The sequence below is a fragment of the Manis pentadactyla genome, chromosome X (genome assembly GCF_030020395.1).
Source record: "Manis pentadactyla isolate mManPen7 chromosome X, mManPen7.hap1, whole genome shotgun sequence".
Lineage (NCBI taxonomy): Eukaryota > Metazoa > Chordata > Mammalia > Pholidota > Manidae > Manis > Manis pentadactyla.
The window spans coordinates 64,903,392-64,925,595 of NC_080038.1; the positions used below are offsets into that span (position 1 = coordinate 64,903,392).

At 37.4% G+C, this 22,204-nt stretch overlaps 1 protein-coding gene across 10 annotated transcripts in view; it reads right to left on the bottom strand.

The window, feature by feature from the left end:
• Nucleotides 1-22,204, bottom strand: part of HDAC8 (histone deacetylase 8) — a 296,351-nt gene that overhangs the window by 88,757 nt on the left and 185,390 nt on the right. Inside the window, exon 10 of one of the 10 annotated variants that reach the window (XM_036890949.2) lies at nt 2,694-3,163. The exons of the other annotated variants lie outside the window; for them this stretch is intronic. Within the exon in view, the coding sequence (XP_036746844.2) occupies nt 3,023-3,163 (141 nt within the window). The 3' untranslated portion in view covers nt 2,694-3,022. Of the gene's footprint in view, nt 1-2,693; nt 3,164-22,204 lie in introns of those variants that run through there. 10 annotated transcript variants of the gene reach the window in all.

The window sequence follows — 22,204 nt, forward strand, 5'->3', positions numbered from 1 at the left end:
ATCAGTGGATATGTTTATGGTTTGGAGGCTGTTATCAGAATTGAGGGTGTTTATATTTTTTGTACCCTGTTCAGCCAAGGGACTAGAGAGTAAAATCTGAAGTTCTTTAAGTGGTCTGCATGGCCTTAAACATCTGGTTCCCTTTTAAATCTCGGATCTTATCTACTTCTCTTCCTCTCATTCACTCAGCTCCAGACACACTGTCCTCCTTGATATCCACTCAACAAGTCAGCACATTCCCAATACTGCCCTTGTGTGGTTTTAGTATTAAGGTTATACCAATCCCATACTATTGGCTTGGAAATATTCCTTTTTTTTCTACTCTTAAGAAGAATTTTCATAATATTGGAATTAATTTTTCTTTGAATATTTGATAAAACCACCTAGATTTAGTGTTTTCCTTGTGGGATTATTTTAATTACTGACAGAATTTCTTTAATGGTTATGTAAGTACTTCTGTTTCCTGTTTCTTCTTGAATCAGCTTTGGTAGTTATCTTTTTCTAGTAATTTGCTTATTTGGTCTATACCTTTTAATTTATTGACATGGAATGGTTCACAGTATTTTCTTACTAAAATTTTAATCTACCACATCTGTAGAAATGTCTCCCTTTTCTAATAATGTTTATTTGGACATTATTTCTTTTTTTTTTCTTGATCAATATTTTCTGAGGTTTGTCAATTTATCCTTTTAAATAACCAATTCTTGGTCTTGATCTCTTCTACTTATTTTCTATTTTAATAATCTTTGCTTTTATGCCTATTATTTCTTTCTTTCTGCTTTCTTTGGATTTATTCTGTTGTTCATTATCTAACTTCTTAAGTTGAATGCTTAGCTCATTAACTTTCAGCATTCCCTCCTTTTTAGTATATGCCTTTAAGGTGACAAACACTCTTCTAAGCACTACTTTAGGTGAAATACACAAGCTCATTTCTAAATATATTCTAATTTCCATTAAAATTTCTTCTTTGACATGTATTTTAGGGAAAAAACTATGTATATGGATTTATTTTTATTGCCTTATTTTGTGCCATGAGTTCCATTTTGTTTTTTTCCCTTTTGAATTAATTGAGGTTTATTTGTCCTCATTCTATTTTTCTACTTATATTAGTTTGGAAAGTACTCATTCTTTTTCTTTTCTTTTAGTGGCTACACTGGAAATTCTAACATGCTTACTCAATTCATTAAAATCTAGAGTTAATTAATATATTTGCCATCTTCTCAAAGGGACCTTAGAATGCTTTGAGTCTAATCCTCAACAACATGAGTTGCTATTGTGAAGCCTTTAAATTCTGTGTTTTTGTCTTCTTTTATCCCACAAATAATAAATTACTAATATCATACACATGTTTAACTTTTACTTACTTAAAGTTCTTATATTTCAGAACTTTATTTTTGGAAAACTTTCCTTATTTAGTGACAAATGTTGGTAGTAAACTCTTTCAAAAATCTTTTATATTAAAAAGCTTTTATAGTGCCATTTTCCTCCAAAGATAGCCTCACAGAATATATTATCCTAAGAGGAAAATAATCTTCTCTAAGCACTTTCAACATTATATTCTAATCTGGTTTCCATTGTTGCTATTGAGAAGTCAGTTATCAGTCTAATTGTTCTTTTATACATGATTGGTCTTTCCCTTCTAGGTTGTTTTAAGATTTTATCTTTGTCTTTGTTGTTTTGCAGTTTGACTATGACTCATGTTAATATAAATTTCTTTTTATTTATCTTATTGGGAATTTCTTAGGCTTCCTGAACCTGAAGATTTTTTTTTTCAAGTTCTGGAAATTCTTCAGCTATGATGTATCTGAATGTTTCCATTTTTTGTTATTTCTTTCTAGAATTCTGAAGAGATTAATGTTGGACCTTCTTGCTCTATCCTCTATCTCTTAAAAACACTCATATTTTCTATCCCTTTGTAACCCTGTGCTATGTTGTGCGATTTCTTCCAGATCTACTTTCCAGTTTCCTAATTCCTCTTCAACTGATTCATAACCTTCATTGAGTTTTTAATTTCATTATTATCTTATTCATTCCTTGGCATTCTATTTAGTTCTTTTTCAAGATATGTCATTTCTGATAGTCTCTTGCTCTTTGTTCTGTACCTTTTATTTCTTTAAATGTGTTTAACATATATATTTTATATCCTGTATGTGATAATTTCAATACTTAAGATCTTTGTGGTTCTGGTTATGTTTTATCTTTCTTTTTTCATTGTTCTCCCTCCTGCTAATTGGTTTTCTTATATAAATTGTGATTTTGATAGTGAAATAGTGCCTTTCACAAACCTTTGGGGGATTTCCATAAGGCCTGGGAGTGAAGGTAAATTCTCCAGTGAAAGATTTTCATTTTATTTTCCCTGGGGTTTAAGACATTACAGATCTAGGTCTACTTTAAATTAAAATTCATGGGTGGTGGCTTTTTGGATCATTCACACAATATATATTCAGGCTCCAAACGTAGGTACCATAAAATTTTTGAGAGGTATTTTTTTGTTTATTTTAATTCAACCAAAGGTAAGGCTTAGACAAAAAAATTTGTCTTATTATCTGTCCCTTACCCACAGCTCTAGGCCTGTGCTGTCCAATATAGTAACCACTAGCCACACGTGGCTATTAAATTTAAATTTAAATTAATTAAAATAATTAAAATACAGTAAATTAAAAACTTCATTTCTTCCGTCTAACTAGACATATTTCAAGTGCTCAAGAACATATGGCTAGTGGCTACTATATCAGACAGCGCAGATATAGAACATTCCCATCATCACACAAAATTTTATTGACTAGTGCTCTTCTAAAACATATGCCCCCAGGATGTGTGGTGGCTTTACAGCTTGGTTACATCCTTGAAAAAACCCTTGTCAACCTGTCTTTTATATGTACACCCCTGAAGATGTCCAAGTCCTAATATCCCCAAAACCTGTGACTATGCTACTTTACATGGCAAAAGTGTCTTGGCAGACATAATTAAGTATCTTGAAGTAGGGAGATTATCCTGGATTATATGGGTGGGCTAAACGTAATCACAAGTACCTTGTAAAGGGAATAGGAAAGCAGGAAAGACATAGAGAGGTGATGTGGTGATGGAAGCAGAGGTTGGAGTGATGTACTTTGAAGATGAAGGAAGGAGCCATGAACCAAGGAAAGAATGAAGCCTCTAGAAGCTGGAAAAGGCAAAGAAACAGATTCTTCATTAGAACCTCCAGAAGAAATGTAGTCCTGTGATGCATTTTAGACTTCTGACCTCCACAACTCTAAGACAATAAATCTGTGTTGCTTTAAGCTACTAAGTTTGTGGTAATTTGTTATGGTAGCAATAAGAAACTAATACAAACTATGAATAGGGCCAGTTAAGAAAGGCTTTGATCTAATATACCAGAAATGCATGGCTGCCAAAATGGCTCTAGTTATAATTCTTGAATGTTCTCAATTCCCCTACCTTTATTTCTATTTGGCTCTGAGGTTAGAGGGCCCATGGAAAATAGAAATTTTGGGAGGGAGAATGATGCAGGAACCTATACCCTCATTCATTTATTGAACAGATATAAATATATACTGAGCACTTCCCATACTCCAAGCACTGTTTTAGATACTTGATATAGATTAGTGAACAAGAGAGAAAAATCCATGCCGTTAAGAAGCTTACATACTAGAGGAACAGAGTTGGAAAAACAATAAACATAATAAAAAAGTAAATTACACAGTATGTTATCAGATGATTAATGCTATGGTGAAAAAAATAGAAAAAGTGATTGTGAGGGGCCAAGATGGCAGTGTGAGTAAGGCAGAGGAAATCTCCCAAACTCATATATATTGTTGAAAATACAACAAATATAACTACACCTAACAGAGAGACCAGAAGATACAGTACAACAGCCAGGCTACCCTACATCTGTGAGAACTCAGCATCTCATGAAGGGAGTAAGATAAAAAGCCACGACCTGGCGAGACCCAAGCACTCCCCCCACCCAGCTCTCTGGTGGAAGGAAAGGAGTTGGAGAGGGGAGGGAGTGGAAGCACAGGACTACTAAATAACCAGCCCTAGTAATCTGCACTGGGAGCACATACACACATTGCATGGTGTGCTGGATATTAAAGAAACAGAAAAGTAAAATCTGCGAGCAGGTCCCCATAGCCAGCTCCCCTGGGGCAAAACAAAAGCAAGTGATTTTTGAAGTCTTCACAGCTGGACAGAATCATCCTGGCACACTCAGCCTAGCAGGGTGGGAATCCTGAGGAACTTCAGGCGCCCCAGCCCCCTGGGTGGCAACACAGCTCTGAGGCACAATGGTGATAAGCAGCCTGCCATTCATTCCTCCAGCAAGTGCAGCCCCTCCACAGCAGTGGAACAGCTGGAGAGCAGCCCTGTCCAAAGCAGCAGCCCAGAGTCTCCTCCCAGAACGCAGCCACCAGGCCAGACCCAGAGGATGCCGCCAGTGCATAGCTGCCGGCACAGAGGAGGATGGGGCAAGGCACGAAGAGGCACTGTTCTCACAGGAGAACATACCTGGTGTGCCTACCACTCCCTGCAGGGCTCTGGGCTACCCTGAGGGCTGTGCTGCCCATGGAAGCTCAGGAGATTATCCCAGAGGTGGCTCCTGGTGTGTGGGTAACTGACACAGGTAGTGGAGAAGGGCAAGGCGACCAGCAAGCAGGAAGGGACTTTGTTCTCCCAGCTGACACACATCCCACCTGCCTATGAACACCTCTATCACCATAAAAAGGCAGAAGAATTTGGTCCAATCAATAATCACCCAGACAACCCCTGAGAGAGGGCCTGGGGAGATAGCTATAACCAATCTTCCTGAAGAAGAATTCAAAATAAATGTCATAACCATGCTGATGGAACTGCAGAGAAATATTCAAGAGCTAAGAGATGAAGTCAGGAGGGAGAATACAGAAATGAAACAATCTCTGGAAGGACTTAAGGGCAGACTGGATGAGGTGCAAGAGACTGTTAATGGAATAGAGATCAGAAAACAGGAATACACAGAAGCTGAGGCAGAGAGAGATAAAAGGATCTCCAGGAATGAAAGAATATTAAGACAAATGTGTGACCAATCCAAATGGAACAATATTCACATAATAGGTATACCAGAAGAAAAAGAGAGAGAAAAAGGGATAGAAAGTGTCTTTGAAGAAATAATTGCTGAAAACTTCCCCAAACTGGGGGAGGAAATAGTTGCTTAGACCATAGAAGTACACAGAACTCCCAACAGATGGGACCCAAAGAGGACAACACCAAGACATATAATAATTAAAATGGCAAAGCTCAAGGACAAGGACAGAATTTTAAAGGCAGCTAGAGAGAGGAAAAAGGTCACCTACAAAGGAAAACCCATCAGGCTATCATCAGACTTCTCAACAGAAACCTTACAGGTCAGAAGAGAATGGCATGATATACTTAAAGCAATGAAACAGAAGGGCCTCGAACCAAGACTACTGTATCCAGCACGAATATCATTTAAATATGAAGGAGGGATTAAACAATTCCCAGACAAGCAAAAGTTGAGGGAATTTGCCTCCCACAAACCACCTCTACAGGATATTTTAAAGGGACAACTCAAGATGGAAGCACTCCAAAGGCTAAATAGATGTCACCAGAGAAAATAAAATCACACCAAACAAAGCAGAACAACCAAATACTAACTAAAGGCAAAAAATAAAATCAACTATTCACAAAAGCAGTCAAAGGAAACACAAAAGAGTACAGAATAAAACACATAACATATAAAGAATGGAGGAGGAGGAATAAGAAGGGAGAGAAATAAAGAATAATAACACTGTGTTTAGAATAGCTTAATAAGCAAGTTAAGTTAGATAGTTAGATAGTAAAGAAGCTACTCTTGAACCTTTGGTAATGAAGAATCTAAAGCATGCAATGGCAATAAGTACATATCTTTCAATAATCACCCTAAATGTAAATGGACTGAATGCACCAATCAAAGACACAGAGTAACAGAATGGATAAAAAAGCAAGACACATCTATATGCTGTTTACAACAGACTCACCTCAAACCCAAAGACATACACAGACTAAAAGTCAAGGGATGGAAAAAGATATTTCATGCAAACAATAGGGAGAAAAAAGCAGTTGTTGTGATACTTGTACCAGACAAAATGGACTTTAAAACAAAGAAAATAACAAGAGATAAAGAAGGACATTACTTAATGATAAAGGGGCCAGTCCAACAAGAGGATATAACCATTATAAATATATATGCATTCAAAACCGGAGCTCCAACATATGTGAAACCAATAGTAACAGAATTAAAGGAGGAAATAGAATGCAATGCATTCTTTCTAGGAGACTTGAGTACACCACTCACTCCAAAGGAGAAATCAACCAGACAGAAAACAAGTAAGGACACAGAGGCACTGAACAACACACTAGAACAGATGGACCTAACAGACATCTACAGAACTCTGCACCCAAAAGCAGCAGGATACATGTTCTTTTCAAGTGTACATGGAACATTTTCCAGAATAGACCACATACTAGGTCACAAAAAGAGCCTCAGTAAATTCAAAAAGATTGAAATTCTACCAACCAACATCTCAGACCACAAAGGTATAAAACTAGAAATAAATTTTACAAAGAAAACAAAAAGGCTCACAAACACATGGAGGCTAGACAACATTCTCCTAAATAATCAATGGATCCATGACCAAATTAAAACAGAGATCAAGCTATATATTGAGACAAATGACAACAACAGCACAATTCCCCAAATTCTGTGGGATGCAGTGAAGGCAGTTCTAAGAGGAAAGTATATAGCAATTCAGGCCTATTTAAAGAAGGAAGAACAATCCCAAATGAATAGTCTAAAGTCACAATTATTGAAACTGGAAAAAGAAGAACAAATGAGGCTCGAAGTGAGCAGAAGGAGGGATATAATAAAGATCAGAGAAGAAATAAATAAAATTGAGAAGAATAAAACAATAGAAAAAATCAATGAAACCAAGAGCTGGTTCTTTGAGAAAATAAATAAAATAGATAAATGCCTAGCCAGACTTATTAAGAGAAAAAGAATCTACACACATTAACATAATCAGATATGAGAAAGGAAAAGTCACAATGGACCCCACAGAAATAAAAAGAATTGTTAGAGAATACTATGAAAATCTGTATGTTAACAAGCTGGAAAACCTAGAAGAAATGCACAAGTTCCTAGAAAAATACAATCTTCCAAGACTGACCAAGGAAGAAACAGAAATCTAAACAGACTAATTACCAGCAACGAAATTGAATCGGTTATCAAAAAACTACCCAAGAGGAAAACCTCCAGGCTAGATGGAGCCACCTCTGAATTTTATCAGACATATAGAGAAGACATGATACCCATTCTCCTTAAAGTTTTCCAAAAAATAGAAGAGGGGGGAATACTTTCAAACTCATTCTATGAAGTCAGCATCACTCTAATACCAAAACCAGGTAAAGACCCCAGAAAAAAAGAAAATTACAGACCAATATCCCTGATGAACATAGATGCAAAAATACTCAACAAAATATTAGCAAACCAAATTAAAAAATACATCAAAAGGATCATACACCATGACCAAGTGGGATTCAACTCAGGGATTCACAGGTGGTACAACATTTGAAAATCCATCAACATCATCTACCACATGAAGAAAAAGGACAAAAACCACACGATCATTTCCATAGACACTGACAAAGTATTCAACAAAATTCAACATCCATTCATGATAAAAACTCTCAACAAAATGGAGATAGAGGGCAAGTACCTCAACATAATAAAGGTCATATATGACAAACCCACAGCCAACATCATACTGAACAGCAAGAAGCTGAAAGACTTTCCTATAAGATGGGGAACAAGACAGGGATACCCACTCTCCCCACTGTTATTCAACATAGTACTGGAGGTCCTAGCCACGGCAATCAGACAACATAAAGAAATACAAAGAATCCGGATAGGTAAAGAAGAGGTCAAACTGTCACTGTTTGCCGATGACATGATATTGTACATAAAAAACCCTAAAGACTCCATTCCAAAACTACTAGATCTAATATCTAAATTCAGCAAAGTTGCACAATACAAAATTAATACACAGAAATCTGTTGCTTTCCTATTCACTCCCAATGAACTAGCAGAAAGATAAATCAGGAAAACAATTCCATTCGCAATTGCATCAAAAAGAATAAAATACCTAGGAATAAACCTAACAAAGGAAGTGAAAGACTTATACCCTGAAAACTACAAGACACCCTTAAGAGAAATTAAGGAGGACACTAACAAATGGAAACTCATCCCACAATCTTGGCTATGAAGAATTAATATTGTCAAAAAGGCCATCCTGCCTAAAGCAATCTTAAGATTCAATGCAATCCCTATCAGAATACCAACAGCATTCTTCAACGAACTGGAACAAATAGTTCTGAAATTCATATGCGACCACAAAAGACCCCGAGTAGCCAAAGCAATCCTGAGAAGGAAGAACAAAGCAGAGGCAATCTCGCTTCCCAACTTCAAGGTCTACTACAAAGCCACAGTAATTAAGACAATTTGGTACTGGCACAAGAACAGACCCACAGACCAGTGGAACAGAACGGAGAGTTCAGATATTAATTCAAACATATATGGTCAATTTATATACGGTAAAGGAGCCATGGATATACAATGGGGAAATGACAGCCTCTTCAACAGCTGTTGTTGGCAAAAGTGGACAGCTATACGTAAGAGAATGAAATTGGGTCATTGTCTAACCGCATACACAAAAGTAAATTCAAAATGGATCAAAGACCTGAATGTAAGTTGTGAAACCATAAAACTCTTAGAAAAAAATAGGCAAAAATCTCTTGGATATAAACATGAACAACTTCTTCATGAACATATCCCCCCAGGCAAGGGAAACAAAAGCAAAGATGTACAAGTGAAACTATATCAAGCTGAAAATCTTCTGTACAGCAAAGGACACCATCAGTAGAACCAAAACGCATCCTACAGTATGGGAGCATATATTCATAAATGACTGATCTGATAAAGGGTTGACAACCAAAATATATAAAGAGCTCACATGCCTCATCAAACAAAAAGCAAATAATCCAATTAAAAAATGGGCAGAGGATCTGAACAGACACTTCTCCAAAGAAGAAATTCAGATGGCCAACAGGCACACGAAAAGATGCTCCACATCGCTAGTCATCAGAGAAATGCAAATTAAAACCACAATGAGATATCACCTCACACCAGTAAAGATCACCACCATCCAAAAGACAAACAACAACAAATGTTGGCGAGGATGTGGAGAAAGGGAAACCCTCCTGCACTGCTGGTAGGAATGTAAATTAGTTCAACCATTGTGGAAAGCAGTATGGAGGTTCCTCAAAAAGCTCAAAATAGAAATACCATTTGACCCAGGAATTCCACTCCTAAGAATTTACCCTAAGAATGCAGCACTTCAGTTTGAAAAAGACAGATGCACCCCTATGTTTATTGCAGGACTATTTACAATAGCCAAGAAATGGAAGCAACCCAAGTGTCCATCAGTAGATGAATGGATAAAGAAGATGTGGTACATATACACAATGGAATATTATTATTCAGCCATAAGAAGAAAACAAATCCTACCATTTGCAACACATGGACGGGGCTAGAGGGTATTATGCTCAGTAAAATAAGCCAGGTGGAGAAAGACAAGTACCAAATGATTTCACTCATATGCGGAGTATAAGAACAAAGAAAAACTGAAGGAACAAAACAGCAGCAGAATCACAGGACCCAAGAATGAACTAACAGTTACCAAAGGGAAAGGGACTGGGGAGGATGGGTGGGAAAGGAGCGATAAGGGTGGGGGAAAAAAGAGGGGGCATTACGATTAGCATGGATAATGTGGGGGGGCATGGGGAGGGCTGTGCAACACAGAGAAGACAAGTAGTGATTCTATAGCATTTTAGTACGCTGATGGACAGTGACTATAATGGGGTATGTGGAGGGAATTGGTGATGGGGATAGTCTAGTAAACATAATGTTCCTCATGTAATTGTAGATTAATGATATAAAAAAAGTGTTTGTGAGAGTCTAGGGATGGGGTGGGCAGCTGTACTATTAAATATGGTTTTCAGGGTGTCTCATTGAAAAAGGAGAAAGTGGGCAAAAACTTGAAGGATGTGAGGGAGTTAGTCATGTGAATATCCAGGGGAAAAGCATTCTAAGCAGAGGGAACATCCAGAGAAAATGTTGAAGTGGGAGTGTGCCTAGTACCTTCCAAGAACAGCAAGTAAGTTAGTGTGATGGAGGACTGAGTAGTAGGAAATGAGGCAGAGATGTGACAGAGGCCAGATCACACACGGCCTTGTCAGACACTACAAGGGCTTAAGCGTACTATTGAGGAGGACCCCTGATTTTTAGGGTAGACAAATGAACAATGAGCATAATGTTCCAAATACATAGGAAGATATATAGCTATTAGAGAAGAAATAGACTTCTACATGCTGTGAGTGGTAAGCTGAGCTTTTTGTGAGCACAACACTTTCATACCCATTTACTTCCTGGACTTTTCTACTTGTATATTAATCACTCAAACTCAAATTTCCCTAAAATAAACTACTGATCTTCTGTCCTAAATCCTTTCCCCACTTCTGTCCCCTGTCCCAGTTAATGGTATCCTGTTAGAAATCTTGAGTCATCTCCTGATTCTGATTTCTCCCACAATACTGTGCCTAACTAGATGCCCAACTCTTGTCAGTTTTCCTTTTTTTTATTAAAGTATCACTGATACACAATTTTATGGAGGTTTCACATGAGCAACACTGTGGTTAGAACATTCACCCATATTACCAAGTCCCCCCACATACCCCATTGCAGTCACTGTTCATCAGCATAGTAAAATGCTATCGAGTCATTACTTGTCTTCTCCATGCTGTACTGCCTTCCCCATGACCTACCTATATTGTGATTGCTAATTATAGTGCCCTTTAGTCCCCTCCTCCCGCCCCACCCACACCTACTCTCCCCAACCCCTTCCCTTTGGGAACTGCTAGTCCCTTCTTGGAGTCTGTGATCTGTCAGTTTTACTTTAGATATAACCTCTTCTCTGTTCCCCCTACCATCACCTTGCTTAAAGCTCTCGTCTCTCATGGGACCACTGTAATCACCTCCATGATTCTATAGCCTTCTACTAACTTCATTGTAGCTGCCACAGTGCCAAAACTCATCATATCAATCCCTCCTTTAAATATCTCTACTGGCTTCTGCTGCTTGTAGAATCTTGTCCCAACCTCTCCTTCAAGCCTCATTTTCTAATATGCTTCCCTGTGTACTGCATACTCCAGTCATACTGAATCTCTCACTGTAATCCAAGCATAGTCTGCCCTATCACAAATGCACATGAACCTGAAAAAACAATACAAGCTAGCTGTTATCATCACATAACAATAGGTTCCTTCTTTCAGGAATGCCCTTATACCCTTTCTTCAACTGGAAAAATACTTATATACTTTTCTAGTCAATTCAAATGCCACTTCCTCTGAGGAGGCTTTCTTGTTTCCCTCAATAGGGTTTGTTGTTACTTCATATTTGTACCTCCACCATTTATATCTATAGTCCCTGTAATGCATTGTGTTTATTCAATACAATGCATTGTGATTATTGGGTTACATATCTGCCTCCCCCACCAGACTGTAAGCTCCTTGAGGGCAGGGGCCATCTCCTAATGATTTTTTATCCCCAGTAGCTAGTAGCCTCCAGCCCAAAGGAAGTACTCAATTATTATTTGGTGAAATAAAGAATGCCTAAAATGATTCAGAAAAAAATACCTGACTGTATTAGTCAATAAGAAAGAATAGATGAAGGGACAGAATTTCATATACAAAGCAGCTAGCCTAAAAGCTCAGAGGTGGGAGAGGTAGCTACAAAAAGGCTGATATTGAACGTGTAGGCTGGGATATAATGGGAGACAAGGGCAAACAGGAAGGGTTGGGTGCAGATAGCTGGGAAAGTACTGTGAAGCCACTGCCCAAAGTCTGGGTTTTCATTTTGTATGAGCAGGGAGTTGCTGAAGAGTTATTAGAGACACAGATGAAGTAAAGTCATACAAAATGACCTGCACTGCAAGGCTGGAAGGAGGCAGTGAGGACAGCCAGGAGGCAGTCACAATAATCTAGAGCAGACTGGGCATGGCAAGTGCAGGTGGGAGATTTAGGGAGGTACAGAAAAACAGGGGGCTGGATTTGGTGAATTATTCCATATGGGAGAATACACAAAGGTAGTGAGAATTGCTTAAGATTACAAAAAGTAGAGTAGGTTAAGAGAAATAACATAACACCAGGGATTAGGAAATCACGGTTCCAATATATTACAAAAATTATTCCCTATCAACTTGGCCTTTCTGTGCCTTACCTTCCTAACCAGTAAAACAAAGAGGTTCTACATTCACATTATCAGCAAATCCTGTCAACTCTCCCTCAAAAATATCTCTTGAATCACTGTCTCCATCTTTACTGCCACCACCTTAGTCCAGGCCCCAGCAGCTCTCACCTGCACCACTGTATTAGCCTTGACAGTGCTCTCTGTGCACCCTCTCTTGTCATTACACTCTCTGGTTTCCACACAACATTCAGCATCATCTTTTAAAAATGTCAGTTAGATTATATTACTCCTGTGCTTGAAAACTCTTTGGCTTCCACTGCACTTAGATTCAGATCTCACTCCTAACTCTGGCTTACCAGGTTTCCACATGATGTGGCTCCTGTCTCTCTGACCTCATCCATTCCACTCACTCCTCACTCAAAACACCCTAGTCACATGACTTTCTTATTTTTCCTTGAGCATATCAGCTCTTTCCTACCTTTTCACAGGCTATTCCCTGGAAAGCAGCTCTTTGGCAGGGTTCTTCACATCTTTGGTACTCAGACCTAGATTTGATCCCCTCAGAGAGGTCAGTCCTGATCTCTGTATCATCTGTTTATTCTCTTCTTAGTACTTATTATAATCTGTAATTATTTTATTATTTGTTTACCTCTTATTTCCTAGGAGATTAAAAGTTCTAAAAGGTAAGGCCCCTCTGTCTACTTTACCATTGTATCTCCAGTGTCTAGCACATAGTGAGAGATCAATGAACATTTGTGAGTGAATGAATGAATGAGTGAATGAAAGGGGAGATGGAGGCAGAGCTCAAAAATGGGATAGTGAAGAAAAGGAAGGAAAAGAGATTTTTGAAAAGAGTTCTATTGGATTTTGAAAATAGCATGTCTAGTTTCACCCAGCTTGTAGCATAAACTATTAAAAGGAATTGGAGACAGAAGCAGAGAATTCAGGTACCAAATCATGTGAATCACAGACCCTTGGATGAAGGGAATTCAGTTCCATTCACCAGAACTTTGTTGAGCACTCACTATGTTCCAGGCTCTACACTGGGCACTCACTGTGGGGGATATAAAGTTATGTAAGTATATACTTCAAGAGTTTATATTTAAGAAACCAGAAATAGGAGAGAAGGAAGTACAAATGATGAAAAATGGCAATATTAAATCAAAGGGCTCTGGGGGCTCAGAAGAAGGAGCTCAGGGAAGGCTTCAAGGAAAGTTTCTCTGACACTGAAGTCAACAAGTTCTAGTCCACAATGAAATGAGAGCACAGACGCTTCCCACTGCTCTTCCCTGCAAAGTATTTTTTAAAAGTAGGATGGAAAGCAAAATATTTTTAAAGCTGACTTTTGAGGCTCTGGGTTAGAGGGGCAACAAATAGGTGTGGAAGTTTTGGCCCTGCCACTGATTATTTGGGAGACTTTGGACAATTTGCTCATTTCTTTACAAACAATTATTGAGGACCTACTATGTGTCAGGCTCTGTGCTAGGGACTTTCATATATATTATTTTATTGAATTATTTATCTTTTCTAAGCTTCACTTTTCTCACATCCCTTTGAACTTTAGCAGCCTAGATTTCTGGTTCCCAAATGATTGGTGCTGGGTACAGACCTGCAGGTATTCTTTTTTGCCTCCAGGTAGTGCCTTTTCATATCCTAAAGGCACTAGATTGCACTTTGGCTACTTATGAGATGGGGAAAATGGACGAGTAAGTTCAAAAGCGAAGCATAAGCTTCTTTGTGGCACTGGTGGATGAGCAAATTTTGAAGTAGTGAACTGGGGCCTGCCTGCCATGATGGCCCACTGAATTTTGGGAAATGGAGATTAAAGTGTCAATAAATGACCACATGAAAATGTTACTATTGTTAAGATAAAGTGTAATGTGGGAAATTGTAACATGACTCTCTTGAAGGAATGCTGTTAAAGACAGATGCTTTAAATCGCTGGCAAAGTGAGATATGTGGAGAAGAGAAAATCTGTGTGTGAGAATCCAGGAATGACTATGAAGAGTGCTATTTCTGGATGACTTCTTTTCTTCTGTAGACAGAATTCTTCCAATAATGGAGGAGGGCAATTTCTTAGGAACCTAGGTTTGATTTTAAAAAAAAAGCTCAACTCTGGAGAATGTCAAATTCCTTTTGTTCTAATTATGTGTTCACCATACAGCTTTCTTTTGTATTTTTTATATATATAATTTTTTAATATAATTTTTTAAATAACTGGTCTCTTGACTGGGATGACCCACCAGCCAGGAGGGCCTTATATAGATGATGAAAGGCTTGTCTTGCCTGATATGTTGCCCATTATAAATTAATCTCTGTGGCTTTGGCAGCATGGATTCACTCCCCAGAGACTCGTCATCCCATGGTGGGACTCAAAATGGGAGAGAAATGTGAAGTGGCAAAAGTACAGAGCAGACTGACTGGAGGATCTGCAAGTGCTGCTCTCCTATGAGTTCTAGCCTGAAGCAGCTTCTGGCTTCACTAATTAAATTACAGCAATAATAATTTGTCACATTTTTTCAGTACTTTTAACTTTCAAAGCATATATATATATATATATATATATAATCTAATTTTATCATTTAATCTGTTATACCTTCTTTAGCTCATCCTGCTTGGAAAATACATTTGTGGAGCAGTGGCAAAGACACCAAAAGAATCAGTAATATTGTCAATACCTTGAAAAAAAATCTGTCTCTGATAGTACCTTGGCAAAATAAATCAAACTAAAGAAATGTAGTCACAGCCTGGGCTGCAGCAAGGTGACCTGGGAATTTTGAGATAGGCTTAGAAGGACTCTGAGAATGAAATAACACAAAGACATGGTTGTAGATGTGTTACTGGTGGAGAACTGGGAAATATCCAAGTGTAATTAAGGTAATCGGCATATTTGCAGGACTGGAATGTATTGGAAGAAAGTTGCAAACTAATCAGCTTTACTGTAAACTGTCTGGAAGAATAATGTATTATAGAAAGGTGGTTTATGAGTTATAGGAAAAAGAGGAAATAGACAGTAAAGAAATGATACTGTTTGTCTAGCACCCCCCTCTCCTTATTATGCAGAGGAATGGGGAGGGATTAAGGGAGGGAGACTGTGCATCGGCTGGAGAACAAAGGGATCTGGGTAAACCATGCATATGATGGACACACATATGGTCCCTAAGGGTGTTGACTCAATTATGCATGGCCTTTACCATTCCACTTTTTTCACTCTGATTCCATGCTTAACGTTCTGACTTACTAATTCAGTTCCCTTCATCCCTTGATCCTGGGAAAGAAATACCCTTAGAGTAAGTAAGACTACTGTGGTTACCTGACAGGCATATCTTCCTCTATAAATTAATATAATTGTAATATATTTTATGTTTCTTCGCAATGTTTTTTTTATTTTGAAAACTTTCAAACCTATAGAAAAGCTGCAAAAACAACACAATAAATTTCTGTTTCTTAAATCAAATTTACCAGTTTGCTGATGGATGTCCAACTGCTCCAGCACTATTTATTTAAAAGGCTGCCTTTCCTCCATTGAATCACTTTTGGACCTTAGTCAAAAATCAGTTAGCCACATTTGTGTGGGTCTATTTCTGAGATCTCTATTCTGTTCTCTTAATGTGTCCATTCCTTTGCCAATACCACAGTCTTCATTACTGTAGCTGTATCAATCTTAAAATTGGTAGTGATTCCTCCTAGTTTATCCTTCTTTTATAAAATTCTTTTAGCTATTGTAGTTCCTTTGTTTTTCCATATAAATTTTATAATTATCCTGTCTTCAAATAACATGCTGGAATTTTGATAGGAATTGTATTAAGTTTGGACACAAATTTGGCCTCACAGAATGAGTTGGCAGGTGTTCCGTGTTATTCAATTATCAGGAAGGGTTTGAGAAGGATTGGTGTTAAGTCTTTAAATGTTCTATAGGATTCACCAGAAAAGGCATGCGGGCCCGTACTTTACTTTGTTGGGAGGTCTTTCATAACTAATCCAATTTCTTTACTTGTTACAGATATGTTGAGATGTTATATTTCTTCTTGAGTCAGTTTAGGTAATTTGTTCCTAGGAATTTGTTTCTAGGCTATCTAAACTGTTAGTGTACAATTGTTAATTGTATTCTCTTATAATTCTTTAAAAAATTTCCATAAAGCTGGTAGTAATGTCCACTTCCATTTCTGCTTTTAGTTATTTGCATCTTCTCTCTCTCTTTTATCAGTCTAGTTTTAAGAGTGTGTTGCTTAATTTCCACATATTGTTGAGCTTTTTTATTTTTCCTTCTGTTGTTTTTTAACTATTTCATTGTAGTTGGAGAAGACAGTTTATATGGTTTCAATCTCCTTAAATTTATTGAAACTTGTTTTGTGGTCTAACATATATTCTATCCTGGGGAATATTCCATGTGCACTCGAAAAGAAGGTATATTCTGCTATTGTTGGGGATAATGTTCTATATATGTATCTACTTGGTCTAATTGGTTTAAAATACTGTTCAAGTTTTCTATTTTCTTATTGCTGTTATGTCTGGATGTTCTATACTTTATTGAAAATGGTTTATTGAAGTCTTCAACTAGTATAGTAAACTGTATCTCTCTTTTCAATTCGGTAAACATTTGCTTTCTATATTATGAGGGTTTGTATGGTGCATAAAGGCTTATAATTGTATCTTCCTGATGAGTTGATCCTTTTATCAATATATAGTGTTTTTGTCTCTTGTAAGAGTTTTTGACTTAAAGTATATTTTGTGTGAAATTAATATAGCCATATCAGCTGTTTTTGGTTATCATTTGCATGGAATGTTTTTTTCTATCCTTTCATGTTCAACCTACTTGTGTCTTTGGATCTAAAGTGAGCTTATAAGCAGCATATAGTTGGGCCATGGTTTCTTTTGTAAATTCACTCTCCCCAATTTCTCCCTTTGAGTGGAGACTTTAATCCATTTGCAATCAATGTGTTTATTGATAAGGAAGGATTTCTGCTGTTTTGCTATTTGTTTTCTCTTTAAATCTGTTTTTGTCCCTCATTTCCTCCATTACTGCCTCCTTGTAGTTGATTAGTTGAGTGAACCTTTTTGATTCTCTCTTCTCATTTCCATTAGTACATTTTATAAATATTTATTTTGTAATTACCATGCAGATTACATTTAACATACTAAATTTATTACAACATAGTTTGAATTAAAACTTCAACAGTATATAAAAACTCTGTTATTATTTAGTTCTGTCCCCTTCCTTATGTTATTGTTGTCACAAATTATATGTTTAAGTATTGTGTGCCCAATAGCATAGATTTATAGTTATTTTATGCATTTGTCTTTTAGGTCATGTAGGAAACAAAAAGTGGGGTTTCAAACCCAAAATACAGTAGCACTACCTTTTATAATCGTCCATGTAGTTCCCTTTACCAGAGAACTTGATTTTCTTCACACAGCTTCGAGTTACTATCTAGTGCCTTTCATTTCAACCTGAAGGACTTCTTTTAGCATTTCTTCTACGTAAGGTCTAGGGGTAATGAACTTGCCCAGCTTTTGTTTATCTGGGAATGTCTTAATTTCTCCCTCAGTTTTTTTTCTTTTGCTATCATTAATCTACAATTATTTGAGCGACATTATGATTACTAGACTCCACCCATCATCAAGTCCCCACCACATACCCCATTAGAGTCACTGTCCATCAGCGTAGTAAGATGCTGTAGAATCACTACTTGTCTTCTCTGTGTTGTACAGCCCTACCCATGCGCCCCACCCTCTACATTATGCCTGCTAATTGTAGTTCCCCTTTTCCCCTCTTGTCCCTCATTTCCCACCGATCCTCCCCAGCCCCTTTCTCTTTGGTAACTGTGAGTCCATTCCTGGGTTCTGAGAGTCTGCTGCTGTTTTGTTCCTACAGTTTTTCTTTGTTTTTATACTCCACAGATGAGTGAAATCATTTGAACCTCGTTTTTTTCCACATGACTTATTTCACTGAGCATAATACCCTCTAGCTCCATCCATGTTGTTGCAAATGGTAAGATTTGTTTTCTTCTTATGGCTGAATAATATTCCATTGTGTATATGTACCACATCTTCTTTATCCATTCATCTACTGATGGACACTTGGGTTGCTTCCATTTCTTGGCTATTGTAAATAGTGCTGTGATAAACATAGGGGTGCACAAATCTTTTTCAAACTGGGCTGCTGCATTCTTAGGGTAAATTCCTAGGAGTGGAATTCCTGGGTCAAATGGTATTTCTATTTTGAGTTTTTTGAGGAACCTCCATACTGCTTTCCACAATGGTTGAACTAATTTACATTCCCACCAGCAGTGTAGGAGGGTTTCCCTTTCTTCACATCCTTGCCAACATTTGCTGTTGTTTCTCTTTTGGATGGTGGTGATCTTTACTGGTGTGAGGTGATATCTCATTGTGGTTTTAATTTTCATTTCTCTGATGATTAGTGATGTGGAGCATCTTTTCATGTGTCTGTTGGCCATCTGAATTTCTTCTTTGGAGAAGTGTCTGTTCAGATCTTGTGCCCATTTTTTAACTGGATTATTTGCTTTTTGTTTGTTGAGTTGCATGAGCTCTTTATATATTTTGAATGTCAATCCTTTATCGGATCTGTCATTTACAAATATATTCTCCCACACTGTAGGATGTCTTTTTGTTCTACTGATGAAGTCCTTTGCTGTACAGAAGTTTTCACCTTGATATAGTCCCACTTGTTCATTTTTGCTTTTGTTTCCCTTGCCCGGGGGGATATGTTCATGAAGAAGTCGCTTATGTTTATGTCCAAGAGATTTTTGCCTATGTTTTTTTCTAAGAGTTTTATGGTTTCATGACTTATATTCAGGTCTTTGATCCATTTCGAATTTACTTTTGTGTATGGGGTTAGACAATGATCCAGTTTCACTCTCTTACACGCAGCTGTCCAGTTTTGCCAACAACGGCTGTTGAAGAGGCTGTCATTTCCCAATTGTAGATCCATGGCTCCTTTGTCATATATTAATTGACCGTATATGTTTGGGTTAATATCTGGACTCTCTCTTCTGTTCCACTGGTCTGTGGCTCTGTTCTTGTGCCAGTACCAAATTGTCTTGATTACTGTGGCTTTGTAGTAGAGCTTGAAGTTGGGGAGCGAGATGCCCCCACTTTATTCTTCCTTCTCAGGATTGCTTTGGCTATTTGGGGTGTTTTGTGGTCCCATATGAATTTTAGAACTATTTGTTCCAGTTCGTTGAAGAATGCTGTCTGTATTTTGATAGGGATTGCATTGAATCTTTAGATTGCCTCCAGCAGGATGGCCATTTTGACAATATTTATTCTTCCTAGCCAAGACTGTGGGACAAGTTTCCATTCGTTAGTGTCCTCCTTAATTTCCCTTAGTAGTGTCTTGCAGTTTCAGGGCATAGGTCTTTCACTTCCTTGGTTAGGTTTGTTCCTAGGTATTTTATTCTTTTTGATGCAATTGTGAATGGAATTGTTTTCCTGATTTCTCTTTCTATTAGTTCATTGGGAGTGTATAGGAATGCCACAGATTTCTGTGTATTAATTTTGTATCCTGCAACTTTTCTGAATTCAGATATTAGATCTAGTAGTTTTGGAGTGGATTCTTTAGGGTTTTTATGTACAATATCATGTCATCTGCAAACAGTGACAGTTTGACTTCTTCTTTGCCAATCTGGATTCCTTGTATTTCTTTGTGTTGTCTGATTGCTGTGGCTAGGATCTCCAGTACTATGTTGAATAACAGTGGGGAGAGTGGACATCCCTGTCTTGTTCCCCATCTTATAGGAAAGGCTTTCAGCTTCTCGCTGTTCAGTATGATGTTGGCTGTGGGTTTGTCATATATGGCCTTTATTATGTTGAGGTACTTGCCCTCTATCCCCATTTTGTTGAGAATTTTTATCATGAATATATGTTGAATTTTGTTGAATACTTTGTCAGTGTCTATGTAGATGATCATGTGGTTTTTGTCCTTCTTTTTGTTGATGTGGTGGATGATGTTGATGGAATTTTGAATGTTGTACCATCCTTGCATCCCTTATATGAATCCCACTTGATCATGGTGTATGATCCTCTTGATGTATTTTTGAATTTGGTTTGCTGATATTTTGTTGAGTATTTTTGCATCTATGCTTATCAGGGATATTGGTCTATAATTTTCTTTTTTGTTGGGGTCTTTCCCTGGTTTTGGTATTTGAATGATGCTGGCTTCATAGAATGAATATTATGTCTTCTATATATGTCTTTTAAAACTCAGCGGTGCATTCATCAGGCCCGGGGGTTTTGTTCTTGGGTAGTTTTTTGATTACTGATTCAATTTCTTTGCTGGTAATTGGTCTGTTTAGATTTTCTGTTTCTTCCTTGGTCAGTCTTGGAAGGTTGCATTTTTATAGGAACTTTTCCATTTCTTCTAGGTTTTCCAGCTTTTTAGCATACAGATTTTCATAGTGTTCTCTAATAATTCATTGTATTTCCGTGGGATCCATCAGGATTTTTCCTTTCTCATTTCTGATTCTGTTTATGTGTGTAGATTTTCTTTTTCTCTTAATAAGTCTGGCTAGGGGTTTATCTATTTTGTTTATTTTGTGAAAGCAGCAGCTCTTGGTTTCATTGACTTTTTCTATTGTTTTATTCTTCACAATTTTATTTTTCTTCACTGTTCTTTATTATGTCCCTCCTTCTGCTCACTTTGGGCCTCATTTGTTCTTCTTTTTCTAGTTTCAATAACTGTGACTTTAGACTATTCATTTGGGATTATTCTTCCTTCTTTAAATAGGCCTGGATTGCTATATACTTTCATCTTACAACTGCCTTCACTGCATCCCACAGAAGTTGGGGCATTGTGCTCTTGTTGTCATTTATCTCCATACATAGCTTGATGTCTGTTTTAATTTGGTCATGGATTCATTGATTATTTAGGAGAATGTTGTTAAGCCTCCATGTCTTTGTGAGCCATTTTGTTTTCTTTGTACAATTTATTTATAGTTTTATACCTTGGTGGTCTGAGAAGTTTGTTAGTAGAATTTCAATCTTTTTGAACTTACTGAGTCTCTTTTTGTGGCCTAGTATGTGGTCTATTCTGGAGAATGTTCCATGTGCACTTGAAAAGAATGTGTATCCTGCTGCTTTTGGGTGTAGAGTTCTGTAGATGTCTGTTAGGTCCATCTGTTCTAGTGTGTTGTTCAGTGCCTCTGTGTCCTTACTTATTTTCAGTCTGGTTGATCTGTCCTTTGGAGTGAGTGGTGTGTTGAATTCTCCTCGAATGAATGCATTGCATTCTGTTTCCTCCTTTAGTTCTGTTAATATCTGTTTCACACCTGTCGGTGCTCTTATCTTGCATGCAAATATATTTATAATAGTTATATCCTCTTGTTGGACTGACCCCTTTAACATTAGGTAATGTCCTTCTTTATCTCTTGCTACTTTCTTTGTTTTGAAGTCTATTTGGCTGATACGAGTAGTGCAATACCTGCTTTTTACTCCCTATTGTTTGCATGAAATATCTTTTTTACATCCCTTCACTTTTAGTCTGTGTATGTCTTTGGGTTTGAGGTGGGTCTCTTGTAAGCAGCATATAGATGGGTCTTGATTTTCTATCCATTCTATTACTGTGTGTGTTTTGATTGGTGCTTTCAGTCCATTTACACTTAGGGTGATTATTGATATAAATGTACTTATTGCCATTGCAGGCTTTGGATTCGTGGTTACCAAAGGTGCAAGGATAGCTTCTTTACTGTCTAACTGTCTAACTTAACTTGCTTATTATGCTATTATAAACACAGTCTGATGATTCTTTATTTCTCTCCCTTCTTATTCTTCCTCCTCCATTCTTTATGTTAGGTGTTTTATTCTGTAGTCTTTGTGTTTCCTTTGACTGCTTTTGTGGATAGTTGATTTTAT